Here is a 15761-nt window from a genome sequence, read left to right on the forward strand (position 1 = left end):
ATTCAGTGCTGCCGGTAGCTGTCCTGTCTGCGTTTAATATCTTCTCTTGTGCGAGAGCCGTCTGATGCTGCCTGTCTGTGCCGACTGACCGACCCGCTCTGTCTCGCTGATGTATTGCACTCCTGGGGAGAAGCAGCATGTGACGCCTGTGGAAGTGAGAGTGTAATAATCACAGGATGATTGTGAGATTAATTAGTTTCGTCTTGTCACTTGTCTCCCCTGCAAAATGGTGGAAAACAAGGATGCTGTTGGCAGAACAGATTGCCACCAAGATGGAATGAGGAGGAGAGCTGAGCACGATCCAAGCAGCTCATTTACGATGTGTGTGAGCGTAGATTTATGTGTGTGACTTCATGTGGAAAGCGCAAGATATCGGTCAATAGTGCAGTTTTAGTGTGTTTCACAGTTTTTCTTTGTATGTTGTGTAAGTTGTTTTATAGCATTTTACTTTATACTTTTCATTTCTTAAAGGAATGCATATAGCCCACTTTGCATGCCAAAGTTTTAATTTAAAAAAATGTGCAGTTAGTTAGTATGGCATTCAGCTACTACCACACCAAACTTTAGCTTAGTATCTATAAAACTGACTGAGTTATAGCTATTTTTGTGTTTGAGTATTAGTTGAATACCTATGGTGGCCATCTTAAATTAAGTTGAGTCCATATGTGAACCAGTTGCAGATACGTATGTATTCGATGAAAGATTTCTGAGTTTCATTAAAATCTGTTGTATATTTTGCTGACAGAAAGACAAACAAAGACACACAAACACAGCCATTTATGGATTCGTCCATGTTTCCTGGCAGCAGGCAATAAAATGGAGTTGAATCAGACTGTTTATAGTGAAAGAGAAACCAAAAGGACAACATTTATGTTGAATGTACAAAAATGTACACAAGTTATTCATAAAAAGAGTAGAAATGGAGTCAAAGTAATAAACTATACAGCTAATTGATAAATGCAGTTACATATAAGTAAGTAAGTACAGAAGAAATACAGTTAGAAAAATCTACTATATTTAAGCTGAAACGTTAATTAGGCTCAAAATAACAGGACATTTAAAGTAAATTGAATCATACTTCTTGAATCCTACTACACATGGGTAAAAAGACACAGTAAACATTGCCATAATGAGTCAATGATATAAAACAAATAATTTTACTATAACAGAACAGAAAATATGAGGTCAAACCCATTCTTAGTTTGCTAAATTCTTCAAATTTGTCTTCAAATATCCTTTTGGTAATTGTAATAATTATACAAGCATTTAGCAGCACAGTTTAAAAGAGCAGTTGGGAAAATTGTTGATGCTTAAAAATAATAATTAGGAAGTATTTAAAGAAGTAATTGTAACATTTAGAAAAAGATTTTAAAAAAATAATGTCATTATTAACAGAAATAACAAGTCTTAAATGATTAGATGACTCGAACAATGTTTGAATTGTTCGTACAATGTGGATACAAGCAGGGTGACTTTATTTGTTTAGCTTCCCTACATAATTTGAAATTAAAGACACGTTCAGGATTTCTTCACAGTAAACATTCTTGGGCTCCAGGACAGATGTACACTAAAATGACCATTGTGGTGAGAAAATTATGCATATAGGTAACAAACGACATACAATTTGATATAACCTTATGCGTGCTGCTAGAATACCCTTAGCACTGTTTTCTCATTCAAACATCACCGGCAGGAGCTATTTCAGTGTGGTCTGCAACGGTAGCAACACATTTAACACTTTGAAATGAAATCAACAAATCACAACATCCCACACAGTGATGAAGCATGAAGAATAACCTGTTTCTTTGCAGCTGGGTGCATATTCATAAAGGAATAAAAGCCTAATAATATAACCCCTCCTCCTCCAAAAAAAAAAAAAAAGTCAATCACTGTCCCTTTGGTCACACAGTCAGTTCAAACAATCACAAATGCAACACTCCACCTTCAACAGAGTGCCAAAATAATTTACCCACAGAAGGAATCAATACTAACAAAATAAAAGCTTTGAGGAGGGGTTATCTTTGTATGCCTCATTTACACAAGATAATAGGATCACCATTCTTGCATGTAATCGCTCACTAATATTTGTGTCTTTCTGGCTGCAATAAGATAAATCAAAAGGTTAGTGTAGTTGATGTGGACTAATGAAGAAAGAAACAGTGTGAGAGTTGTATAAAACTTGATTAGCATTATGCTTGTTTTTCATTTGATCATGTATATTAAGACTTAATGTTTGGTTAGAAAGTGATAAAAAAAGAACTCGACTGATTGATAAAAGTTAGGCTTTATCATATTATTGCCTTGAAAATAGTTCTCTTTGGTTCCAAGATCACTTTTCCTTTTTAGTGTGAGGGTTGGAAGTCCTTGAGTAATGTTCCCATCCAAAAAAATATTTTCTGTTGGAGGATGATTTATACACAAAGTTTGACACCAAAATGCTATTCCTAAACTGAGCTTTTGAGGAAAGTCTCTGTGGCCTCACGCGGATTAAACCTGGATGTCTGATGTCACAGTTTTGTGGCCACTTGTGATCCAACAGAGTTTATATAAAATGCCACACACTGGTGCAGCAGATATCACAAGGAGTTACAGTGCTGCACAGTTTCACACAAATCCTACAAGCAAATAAAAGCCTAATCTAGTTAAACCACTAAACAAATACTTGAACTTTTAAAAATGTATTTTCTGTACAAAATGTTCCAGAATGAAATTTCTTTTCAACCTTTGCTTTCATGTTGGGTCTGACTGCTTTGTAAAGCAAGAACTTCTACTAAATGTTTGTCACCAGTCCCCATGAAATTAACAATATTTCTGTACATTACTGAAGAAGGAGGTTACTGCTTTACTAAAATGTACCAGCAGGAGGTAAAATAATGACTGGAACAGTAATTTAAGTAAGTTAAATGAAGTAGTTAAATTAGATTTAAACAATGTATTCTCTGTCTTAGTGTCAAATTTACGGGCATCGAAACATGTCACCAATGGCAAAGCAGAGTAAACCTACATTTGTCTAATTTTAAAGTCAGAAATGATATTTTTAGTATATCTGTTGTAACTGAACATATGCTAAACCAAGTAAATCTTAAAAAAATCTGTAAGGTTTTGGTGTTTGGTGGTGTTTAGATGTTAAAGGCTTTCATTATGTTTGAATAATTACAATTATTCTAAGCCCAATCTGCTGGTGAAAGTATTGGTTGGCTTTAGCTTCAAATTGCACTTGTTTTCAACAACTTTTCACTTATCTAACTAGGCTGAACAGTTATTATTCGGGTTTCTTTTTATTTATTTATTCATAACAATTTGTACCACAGCCAAGTGAAGCATAAAATGCTTGGTTAAAAAGTGATAAAAAAGTCACTTTCACTTACTCATGGTGAGCACAGTAGAAGCCACTGCAGTTGTATAGTTTGCTTTTTTAACTTTATTCAACAAAGGTGAAAGACTGGTCATACTTTCCCTCCAAGTGCTTATTCTGTTGCACTCTTTAATAACTTACAATGCTAGCCCCAGGTACATTTTATGTCTGAACTTTGCCACACAATCTCAGTGAAATCAGCTGTATCACATAAAGTTTAGGACAAAATGTTTATTCCCCCAAAAAATTCAACTTGTCTTTGTAATTTTACTGTTATTTACAAATGACAGCCTTCGATGTCACACGGTTTTACAAACTTAATACACACAGCAACACAAAAGAGGTCTTTTGCTGACAAGATTCTTTTTCCGACAATAGGGAAAAGGTTTTTTTGTTGCTCCATCTCGCACAGCAAACAAGACCTCATCCAACTAAATACCCCAACAGTCTCGGCAGTCTCAGCCAATTCAAACTACACCCAAATCCAACAATCACAAGTACACATCATATACTGTAGATCACTGAATAACAACAGTATGAACAGCCACCTCTCTGACCAGACAAATGTTTTCTTTGTTTTATTTATTTTTTTTAATAATTCCAAACAGCATCAGACTCTGTGCTGGTGGCTAAAGTGCTTCGTCTCTCCACTTCCAATTGCTGCATTTCCCCTATGGCAGCAAAAACTCATCTTGTGACTTGGATCACATTTTAGGACACTAAGCAGTGTTGAGAGAAGTCAATATCTGGCAGAAATACAGCTAGAGCTCGACGCTAACAAAGACTAGGAGCACATTAGATTGTCATTACTGCTGCTTTCTCTCCTCGGGTCATTGGATCTCTGCGAGGTTTTGCTTCTTCTGAAGACAGTACTGTACATGGCATTGACATGGATTATATTAAACTTCTGCGCTTAGACCAGCAAAAGCATGGCCATGAAAAATTGAACTACTTTGCTTGGCTTAGACAAAGATTGTGGTGTGGGCTATGTGTTAAAGTAGAGATAATGAATAGCAACAAAAGAATTGGGAGACTCTGCAGTGGTAGAAGGCTATTTAATTAAACATGTTGTCTGTAATACTGATTTTAACAAGGCTGAAGCTTCCTCTTCTATTAGGAACTGGAAAAAAAAAGTCTTGGATCAATCATTTAGTGAAGTGTAAAATTGTGGAATCGGCAACACACACAATGCTGTGGCAGTTAAGTCAATATAATTATCATGAATGACACTTCTGCAGTTATTGCCTCAATTAGGTGGAGAACAGTTGTGAGATTCCTTTTCTTGTTTTTAGTGCACACCAGTGCTGTTAGATGTCTACCAGCAATGTGTGACCCGCAGCTGACTGCAGCTTTGTAACCTCAGATAGTCCTGTTGAAAAGTCTGGTTCTTCATACACCAAAGAGTGTATTCAAACAGCGGATTAAAAGCAACACCATCTCGTTAGTGCTGTGGGCTTTAAACTTAAAGTGAGACTTCAGAAGTCATTCTCCACAAACTACAAATACTGCTTGTCTGTTTTAAAGTTGGGCGTATGTGGCTCCATTTTTGTCTAACTAGACAAATAAAAACTTCTACTAATCTTTTAACAAATAAGGGCTAAAAATCCACAAAGTTTGGCAAATAATTTGATTTACTATTTTCAGTTAATTATTTAAGTTACAAAAGCAACAAATATTAGTTTTAGGAATCAATTAATTTAAATCTGATTTGTCAGTTAAGTGTCTCCTGTTGGTCTGCATTCACATATTCTGCAGTTTCCTTCATGTTCCTGTCAGAAAACTGGACTGAGGAATTGAGTATCTGACATGACCTTTGATACAAACAGCTTTTATAACAACACAGTTTGAAGCTGATTTTGAAAACAATTTACTTTTTGAGGACATATGAAAGAAGATGGAGTTTTCTAGTGAAGCAACTTTTTTTTTCTGTGCTGGAAAATCTTTTAAAATCTCTGGGAAAAAAATGTATCACAGAAGTTCATGATGACAAACTTAGAAATGACTTCAGTATAGCTGGTTATCTACCCCAGGAGCAAGAGAGTCACATATGGTAAAATACATCTATTTGAAACACAACAACTATGTGATATTGTAAGCATCATTTTAGATTTCATTTGTCTTTCAATCGTGTTATAAATGAAAAAAAAAGAGTCCTTTTTTAGCTGAATATTTGTAAAATTAGCTACAGTTTGAGTTATATTTGCTAAGTTTTTAAATTGGGTTAACTTTAAAAGTTCATTTGTTGAACTAATTAATTAAAACTTTGGCATGCAACAAAGTGGTCTATATGTATTCCTTTGCATTGTATTTGTTTTAAAAAATCACAGAGGAAGAACAAGTTATCTTTTTTTTCAGTGGAAAATTGAATGGAAGACTGCTAGTTACTCCCTTGAGTATCAAAATTCTGTCATGCTTTGGGAGTATGTCTGAAACACAGGCATACATCCCTATTGTATACCATAAATACTGAAGCATTTATGCTTTCATTTTCTGCAGAGAAACCCTAAAGGTATTGGCTGCTATATATATATTTTTTTTAGAAAAAGGCCTTTAAGTGTGGCTGTTCAATTCAAATGTCTGGTTTTGCTTTCGGATGTTACCACAAGACAAAACATTGAAACTAAGATTCCCTGAAGCATGTTTGGACTTTAGCCGTCCTGTATTACTTGACCTTTAACTCAAATAGAAAAGAGATATTCACACATCCACAGGAGATCATTTTCAGGTCAACATGAATGTAAGTCGCTTTAGGCGGTCGAACAAACCATCTATTTTCTCATTTTCAGTCAGGGATTTTCTCTAAATTAAATAAAACACCAACACCGTGTAACAGGCACAGACAGGAAGCACAAGCACTATCATACAGTTCAAATGTACACAGCTCTTTGCTATAACCTTTTCACTGCCTGTCTACAATACCTTGCTGATATACCACAGTTTAAAGTCATATTTTTAATAACTTAGTCACTGAGAAGAAAACTCGATGGCCTTGTAGAAAGATTATTTATCTTCAAATAAAAAGAATAGTATTGCAAAATTTAAAAAGCTGTTTTCTGTAAAGATCAAATTTTCAAAATGAAAAGCAGATATATTATGAATATGACTCCTTGCATACTAATACCACCGATTTGCTTTTACTGTATTTCAGTTACACATGATTGCCTCTACTTAAACATTTTGGTTAGTATGTATAATGTTTGTGTGCAGTTACCTTATGACTTTTAACAAGTTCATAATTTTTTGTACCATACCTGAATACACTTGAAACCACAGGATCATAATATTTACATAGTAGAAATGCACACAGTGACACACACATACCAACACAACACACAAATAAATGGACTAAACCCTGTTTATTTAATTTTTCATTTAGCTAGGGAAGTTTATTAGGACCTTTTGTGACTCCTTGACTGAATCCTTTAGGGAACAATAAGTCGTTCTGTGGAGGCTGCATCACCTCGCTGTTTTAGCCCTCGCTCATTGTACCCCTTTACTGATTTGCCTATCAGACAAATTTGAAAACTGCGTAGCTTATCCAGCTCCTCTCACAGGGATTTGTTGGTGTTTGGCAATAGCACAGTGCTGATTCTCTTAAGCCTCAAAATCACTGCAGGAATTTATCTCCATTAAGAAACAGGATTAAAAGCCATGGAGGTTCAGGGGGTTTCCAGTGTGGGCTTTATACTGCTCGCCTCTTCTACGGAAGATGAGACAGCGCTCTTACTCACCGTCCACTTATTAAATGATCCAAGATAAATGGTGATTTACTTTACCTTTAAAGACCTTTTTGTTAGTGTCTGTGGATGGTCATTATCCACTGACCTGTACATCATTTGGACAAGAAATATCTCTTTTCACTTAAATGCAGATATATACTGTAATTACCACAAAACTGAACATGTTGTTCCTGTTTAAGTGGCTGTTCTTTTCTCTCTAAGTTCAACAAAGGTTAAGAAACTTATATTCAATGTAGCCATTTTCATTTACAATTTATCTTTTTTTTTTTTTCTTTTCTGAAGTGTTTTGTTTATACCACCAAATTACTTGAACTGGAACGCTTCTAACATTTAAACCTTCTATTCTAACCTTTAGCAATCATCTATGAAAAGAGACTACATTTAAGTACATTTTTGCTTGCATAAAGGCTTTATTCAATGAATTTTTGACTTGATATTTTTAAGCTGAAGTACCTTCTGTGAGACTTATAAAAGTTTTTGCTGAAAGAGGTCGCAGCTGTCTGAAAGCCGTTCTTTTCATCAATGCCTGCAGGCATTTTAATTTATGCCACTCGACCTGTAGCAAGTAAAATATCAAAATTTTATCTCAAGTTGCTTTCATTTTGTAAAGCTGCAAAGTTGTTGATCTTTTGGCAAATTCAAATGAGATGGAGGGATGACTCAGTAGTTGTTTTTTTGTTTGTTTGTTTGTTTTTAATCTTTCTGTTTAGGTGTGTTTTATCATAGGGAAATCCTTGCAAAGGTCTTTAATATAAAAATAGAGAGAAAAACATTTTTAAAATTTAGCTGAAAGGAATTGGAGTTTAAATTCCAAGTTTGACGTCATTACCAGCTAAGAAAGGTGTGAGAACATTTCACCTCTTGCGTTTCGTGGTGTTGTAGTTATTGATAACTGACCCTAGATTACAGACCAGCTTTGTAAAAAATCCTCTAGCTAACAATCCACAGACAAAGGCTTTTCCAGGCTCAAACTCTTAATGATTATTAGCCGATGGATAACTTGTCAGTGGCCCAGAGTTTCTGCTGTTCCGGCACGCCGGAAGCTTTTTTATGGCTGTCAATAATCAGCACTGTCTGTGGCTTGCGAGCAGCAGCAGTGCAGTGACTCATAAATACATATTCCTCTCTGCCTGCATCATATCCACAAATCCACTGACTCCACTAGGTTCCACAGATGTATTAGGAGATTCAGTGTCTCATGTGCTCTTCGCATTACCAGCAATAAATCATTTGTCACCTTGTTCTCTCACAGGGTGACAAAATCAATAGCAGTTTATCCAGGGAGCAAGACCAAAGACCACTCATTCAGCTCCATTCTGTTCAGACACTTCCACAAATATACCACACCAAATATGTCATAAGGTTGAACTTACTGAAAAAAAAAAACCAATAATAACAAACACAATACATGACAATGTGCCAATGGCTGTTAATGTGGATATCCCACTATCTAGTTAGCAAAGAAGCTATTAACTACTGTTTATATTGGTCAAGATCATCAGGTAAACTTGAAGCTGCTAAAACTCTCAATGACTGATAATGTCCATTTTGGATAACAGCTTCTTAAAACCACACAGGTGATTTAAGAAGTCTGACAAGATTTGATCAGCGCAAGTCTAGTGTCGATCAAGGATTTTGAGCCATTGTTAGTGAGTTAATTATCAATCCAAATAACATCATTATGGTATCACCTGTCCTTTCCTCTTTCTGCACCAAACTCCATTTTCCCACCAAGTGTTTTCTGTCTTCAACCTCTTCTTCTTTCCACCCTATTTCATATAATATCTGCCATGACAAGGGATCTTTTCTAAAAAGTGTCAAGATAAACTACCTTTACCTCCCAGAGTTGGTTGTTGGGAAAGACCTTCAGGAGACGTTACCTTAAAGTTTAACACATTTATTCAAACACCATTAGTCAATATTCATACAGTCATAAAACCAGATGCATCTGTGAGACAATCAATGGGAATGAGATACAGATCACCTTGAAAACTAGACAAGCCATCACCCCAGGATTGTCTGAGGAAACAAAGGATGCTCTCTGGTTTTTACAACTTGGGCTCCCCCTCCTCCAGAGGGTGGGTCACTGCCTCCCTTCTCTGGAGGTCAAAGGGCAATTCCTTCCTCCTTCCTTGCTAGCACATCCGTTGCTCACATTCCAGGGTATTTACCACCTATCTCTCTCTTTCCAGATAAACTAAACAACTACTTGTTAAAGCTTTTAAAATGGTGGCTAAATATAAAATGGTGATAAACATTTCCAAAAAAGACAACAAGTAAAGAAGTTCTTAACGTTCTGAAGTGGAACGAAGGGTAAAATAGCAGTGAAACCTTCGCTCACGTGCCCTTGTTGGGAGTGGCCAAGATTTTAGAAAGTGGTATGAGTGGAAAAAAAAGCAAGGAGACGCATTAACCTCAAGAAAAGGAGCACAAATGTCAACCTTTCCATTTACCTGGGACTGTATTCAAGTTTTCACAAAAAAAGCTCTCATAAAGCTCTGCACTCAGTAAAAATGTTCAAGTAAAAAGCAGTGGAAAATGGCACTTTAGAAATCTGAGTAACACTGGCTAAAAAGAAGAAGAAGGTTTGGCCTCGGTTTGGTCTACAATGATAATGTAACACATACAGTACACTCTTTTTTTTAACACTGTTGGCAAAGAATAGGTGGAAATTTGTTATCACCAAGATGATCTCTTTTTACTTGTAGAACATACAAAGTCTTGTTGGTATAATTTAAATCCGTGGTTTGTTACCTTTAAAATTATGGCTGACTTGTAGAGTCAGCTCACAAAATGTCCTTTTTTCTTTCTTTTCTACTTAAAAGACTAAATTAGACTGTTAATGATTTCAGACTTAAAATCTCCTTGGTTCTGTTTGTAAAGCCAAACCTTTAATGCATACATGACAATTTCTGAAGAATTGGCTATAGTTTTTTTTTATTTTGGAGTTCATAAAGTACTATTTAGATCAGTGAGCTTTAAAAACATTATTCCTCTGAATTATTTAGATTTATAACCTTGAGACGTTAAAATTCAGTTTACGTAAATTGCTAACTTTTCATGAATATTTCTCATTGCATTTTTGAGACAGTTGTTTCTCTGCCCTGAAAGTTATAACGTGCCACTTACATTTAGGTTGTACCTGGTCTGAATTGGTCAGAATTGGTCAGAACAAATCAAAGTTTAGTGCAGCTAGAAACAAATGGGAAAGAAGTTGGAATTCACAGCAAACCTGTGAGCTTCATCTTCTAAATGAACCACCTGAAATATGTGATGAATCCAGCAGGTCTACATAATAAAACAAGCTGGCGCTGATACTTTCCTTTCTTCCTTGAAAGGATCCAAGTCACCATTGTGAATGCAATAGTACCTTGTTAAAGTGTACTTCATCAAAGTTGCCTTTGAAGTAATAGCTGACAGAAACCATTATGTAAAATCGACTTGACAGGTCTATAAAAAAACATCTTGGGAAATTCTGAACAAAGCTGTAGATAAGGATGGTCGAGGTGAAGTCAGGTCTCACAGCTCTTTTTTAAATTTATCCCCAATGCAGTTGGCATTTAAAAAAAAAAGCTGTCAGTGGTTTCGTAAAAACACTTTAATTGGCCAAAACCGCTCAACAAATAAACTTTCCTCTACTCTTGCTGTTGAACAAACTTTTTTATTGTCCTTTTTTTTTCTTGCTTTTGATTTCCTAGTCAAAGGGGGGAAAAGACCCATCTTTAACAGAGACTCATCCTCTTTAACAACCAGAGTCAAAGGCACCTTCATAAGAGTGGAATAAAAAATACAATACAATACAAAAATATATTGCTGTAAAAAGGTTGCTTAGTTCAGTTTCTTTTATATTGTTTTACACTCTTTTGGATTTCAAAGATGTTCTAGGTTACTTCTAGTAAAAATAATTCCATCAAATAATGTGATGGCATTTTAGTCAAACTTCACTTGTTAACATAAAGCAGCAAATGTTTCCATTTAAATGTAGTAAATATGTTGTATTTGTACTGCTGTCAATCTAGATAGTTGTTTCTCCTCATAATGCCAAAAGTTTAGATTACTACTATTTCCACTCCCTTTGTGTTTTCTTTTACCCATACACATTCATTTATCTGTTGCAGCCCAATGCTGTTGTTCATGCTGGCAACATGGTATTTTTGTGACACATTTTACTTTTCTTTCCTTTTTTTTTCAAACTAGACTCGGTGCTCATTCAGGCTGCACTAATGGGAACAGAAATGTGACTCTTTGTCTTCTGTGACACAAATGTTTTTTGCGTGTGTGTACCTGTTCCATCAGGGATTAGAGTTAATTTTGCAGCCTTTCCCCTCCGTAGCTAGTTCTAGGAAAACAGTACCTAAATGAAACAGAAATGTATCAATCCTGACATGAGTCGTTCCAAAACACTTGTTCCTCCCACAGTGCCCTCCAGGGTTGAGTCCAATGAAGGATGGGACCGGGTGCTATGACCACCACATCGGCATCGACTGCTCCGACGGCTTCAATGGTGGATGTGAGCAGCTGTGTCTCCAGCAGCTGGCCCCTCTAGAGGACGACCCAACACTCTACAACATCCAGATGTTTTGTGGGTAAGAAAGAACACAATCAGCAGTTTATATTCATAATTATAGTAATTATTACAGTTCATAATCCTGACACTGAAAGCTGTCATCACTACTTTGACAGACTGCCACAGAAGGTGTGACAAAACTATATAGGTTTCTTTATCACTTTAACAGCGTAGGGATTAACATAGGATCTTGCACTTATCTCCTTTATTTATGTGCACAGGTCTGTTTCAATCTATGAAAATTCATGATGGTTTTTTTTTAACCCCCAAAGTGTTCAACTAGTGACTGTGGATGCATTTGATTCACTTGTTTACATACTTATTGCAAAATAATTTTTTTGTTTTAGCTTTGGTACCTTGTCAATACCATTTTATCTGCCATTCAAAGACAAAACGATCTCTATATTGATCCAAAGGTAAGATCTCTGGGTCAGCTATTGAGTTCACCCCTCATCTTAGAAGGTCCTCCTCATTTCAAAATTGATCATATCTGAAATTGAAGTAGCAGTTAAGCGAAAACTTTCTGTGAACTTTTTGTTTCGAATTTAGGAAACAAGATTTAAGAAACAAGTGAATTAGATAAAGCTAATGTTGAGCTTTGAGCTCAGAAAGCCAAAAGGGACAGAAACAGTCTACAACACATGCAAATCAGATTCATTAGGTAATTCTTAAGTTCCTGTAATTGATGATATAACCATGACTTTTATTACAGCATTGGTTATGGCTGTACAGCCCCACTCTACATCCCAAAGTTTATTAAAATACTTTGTTAGCCCCTCAGTTCCAGAAATAAATTTACAATTTTTCTGTTTTTCTCTGCTTAGCTACATAGCTGTTAATCTTAAAAAGCATATCTAGACAAGATCTTCACAATACAAAGCATTGTAAGTGGTCACTACCTAGGTATGGTGTGATCCAATGCTTAATATGTATGTTCTATGCCAGTTTGTCTAATTCCTCACTGTATTTCCAAGAAACCAACAGAACACATCTCATTTGCTATGACAGAAAAAGTACGTGCTTGCCTGAAAACAAGTTACCAAATACTGTATAAAGTATTCGTCACAGAGGCTTCTGCAAAGCAAAGCAATTATTAGATAGAAAGCACCTTTAGAGAAACTGCTGGTAGCATCTGAGAGAAATTTATTGGTTGAGTGAGAAATGAATTTGTCACGATGTGTCGGTAAAAAGTTTTTGGAACAGCTGAGTGGGTATGAAGGGCAAACTCAAGCTGTAGTTCTTTATCTGTGACATTTTCAGATCAGTCACCTTGAAGCGACAGCAAACTAAAGCTGTGTCATTTTTTTTTTCAATTATATTGACTTTGGAGAAAAACATCATAATAATGTCATTAATGTTACTTTGTGAACGTTTGTTTTGTTCTAGCAGTGGTGTAATCAACCATGTGGGTTCACATTTTCTGCCACTCAGCAGTCACACATCAGAGTTAATAGCATTTATGATTGCTCACTGTGTACAGTAAATGTGGAAAGCTGTTAATATCAAGTTTTAGCTTTCACAAGATATGTTATTGAAAAAGAAAAAAAAATGATAATGCATTCTAATCTTCACCCTAACATGTCTCATTAACAGCACTTTTATAATTGAACACAAACGATTGTCGTCTTTTTCTGAAACATCATGTTGTACGCATAGCATCCAATGTCAAATTTACATAGGAGGGGGAATTGCAAACTTGTAAGGTCTGAGCTAGAAATGTGTTTAAATCTTCATTCAACAAGAATGCCTCAGCCAGTTTATCTAAAGTAATGTTTAAGTGTTAGGTAATGAATAATGTGATAGAGTTCATGTGAGTGCTGATTAAATTAATAAAGGGAAACTCAGAGTGCAGCAGGTAATCTTAAAGTGTTTAATGAATGCACACATTGTGGGTTTTCTTCAAGCATTTTTGTTGCTGTTTTCTTTCTCTTCGTTTCCAGCTACTGTTTCTATGCAGTCATGAGGAATAAGGAGTAATATATTTCACAGCTTTTAAGAACACTATGTGACCCAGTTTATTTATTCCAACTTAGAAAATGTTAATCAGTTTGATATGTATTCTTTATGAAGCATTATATATATATATATATATATATATATATATATATATATATATATATATATATATATATATATATATGTATATGTTTTAAAATTTGCTTTGCCATTAGATGAGATCTCAGCTACCAGCAATCACTACATTGGCCTTTTTACTCCTGAAAAAATGAAGAAAAAAATATTATTTTTGAAAAAATATTAGCAAATGGGTGACAGCTTGAAAATATAAAAGTAGGTGTCAGGTTCTATTTTGTTACTACACAGACAAAACTCTGAAGTGTTTAGCTGCCACCATGTTGATGTCTTTTTGCTAGATCTGTTCCAGTCAACATAGATGGTTTCTGTCCCATTTTGTTAAAATCTGGGCGTACAACCTCATTAGAGAAAACTGATTAGGATTTAATCCCAAATAAAAGTCTGCTTTGCAGATCAGAGATTGTAACTTTTGATGCTTTTTTTTTACATTTATCTAATCTTTCATGCACATTTTAAAGCAAAAGACCGCAGCCTGCTCTCATGTGATTTATGATTTAAAGTGCAGCTTATTCATTTTAGTAGAAGCGGAATTGTAAATTAACTGACAACTAGCTTAAAATATTTTTGGTTTGATTTGTTCACACATTATTTTTACGCTGTAAAGATTCATCAGATGAATTTGAAAAGAAAAGAAGATAAAAATAAGAGAGCCACCTAGGGTCAGAATATTATCAAATGCAACTTATATTAAGGAAGAATTGACAGGAAACATACAAAACTTTTAAAAAAGACTGAAGCCCTTGTAGCTAATCCTAAATATCACTCTAGGTGCATTGAAGATTATAAGCGAGGTCCTGATGGGAGGTCGTGCCTGCCGCTGTCTGAAGCCTGCACTGAGGGGATAGACTGTGGCGAAGCGACAGACATCCCCGCCAACCAGACTGTCTTTGGAGACCTTTTCTACGGATATAACAACCACACCAAAGAAAGCACCTCCGGACAGATCCTGAAGGCCACATTCAGGTAACCACACAAGCTGTCGGTGAAGTGGGACATTGTTCAGCCAATTGTTTCTCAGCAGGGGAGCTGTTAGGGCAGGTTTGGCTCCTGCAGTGCTGACAGCTTTGTGATAGATCTCTTTCAATCAACACACTTAGAAGTGGTTCAGAAGATACAGACTATAGTGGTAAATGTATTATATACTCTATAAACATCAGAAGTTAGATAGTGAGCTCTTTAGCACTACTTCTGTCACTAAAACTAGGTCTAGATTATACATACAATTTATGGATTTTATTGTTTTGGTCCTTGAACATGCGCTGGAGTGGCACATGATACAAAACCACACAATATATGGGTATAAATTAAGGTGTGCCTGTTTAAACATTCCCTAACAACAATTTGTTGTGTTTTACAAATGCATGCCAATAATGTAGATTCCCAGTGCAGTATTTTATGTTTTCTTGCCAAAACAGAACCAGGAAGTTAATGCCTGCAGAGTAATTCTGTCAGTCAGGCAGACACAAGATATTCACTGCAGCAGTATTTCAAATTGATGAGTAGTTTTAACAAAACACGATCTGACACAAGTTTTTCTTTTGTGTGTGTTAATCTTCACATCATATTGGACTTCTGTAAACACAATAAAAATATAAAAGCAGTATCTCACTGGGCTGCGACTGCTCGTGACTAGTTGGTGAATGACATTTGCAAGGGAGTCTCCAAAGTGTCTCAAAATGTTTGCAGTTGTTCTCAATTTCCAAATGTTCTCACAAGAGAGCTACAGCTGTTTTGACATCTGCACTGGAGCTCTCCTCTGACAATAAACATCCAAGGTTAAAAGCACACTGATTATCAGTAGTAATTATCGAAAAATTTGTCCAAATCTGCATTCATTTCAAAAGTTTACTTCAATGGAAAATTTGCTTACTTTCTTGCAATTTTCTAACAATTTGAATTGCCAACACTTTTCTGTCCATCCATCCATCCATCCATCCATCCATCCATCCATCCATCCATCCATCCATCCATCCATCCATCCATCCATCAAACCATTTGGGTACTA

The 15761-nt window shown here is 35.6% G+C and overlaps 1 protein-coding gene across 3 annotated transcripts in view; it reads left to right on the forward strand.

Moving 5' to 3' along the window:
* astn1 (astrotactin 1) overlaps window positions 1-15761 on the forward strand; it is a 300003-nt gene that overhangs the window by 120187 nt on the left and 164055 nt on the right. For all 3 annotated transcript variants that reach the window (XM_017420879.3, XM_017420880.3, XM_017420882.3), the window contains 2 exons: window positions 11515-11681; window positions 14525-14719. In XM_017420879.3, the coding sequence (XP_017276368.1) occupies window positions 11515-11681; window positions 14525-14719 (362 nt within the window). The remainder of the gene's footprint in view (window positions 1-11514; window positions 11682-14524; window positions 14720-15761) is intronic.

This window comes from Kryptolebias marmoratus, linkage group LG20 (assembly GCF_001649575.2).
Source record: "Kryptolebias marmoratus isolate JLee-2015 linkage group LG20, ASM164957v2, whole genome shotgun sequence".
NCBI classification, from domain to species: Eukaryota; Metazoa; Chordata; class Actinopteri; order Cyprinodontiformes; family Rivulidae; genus Kryptolebias; species Kryptolebias marmoratus.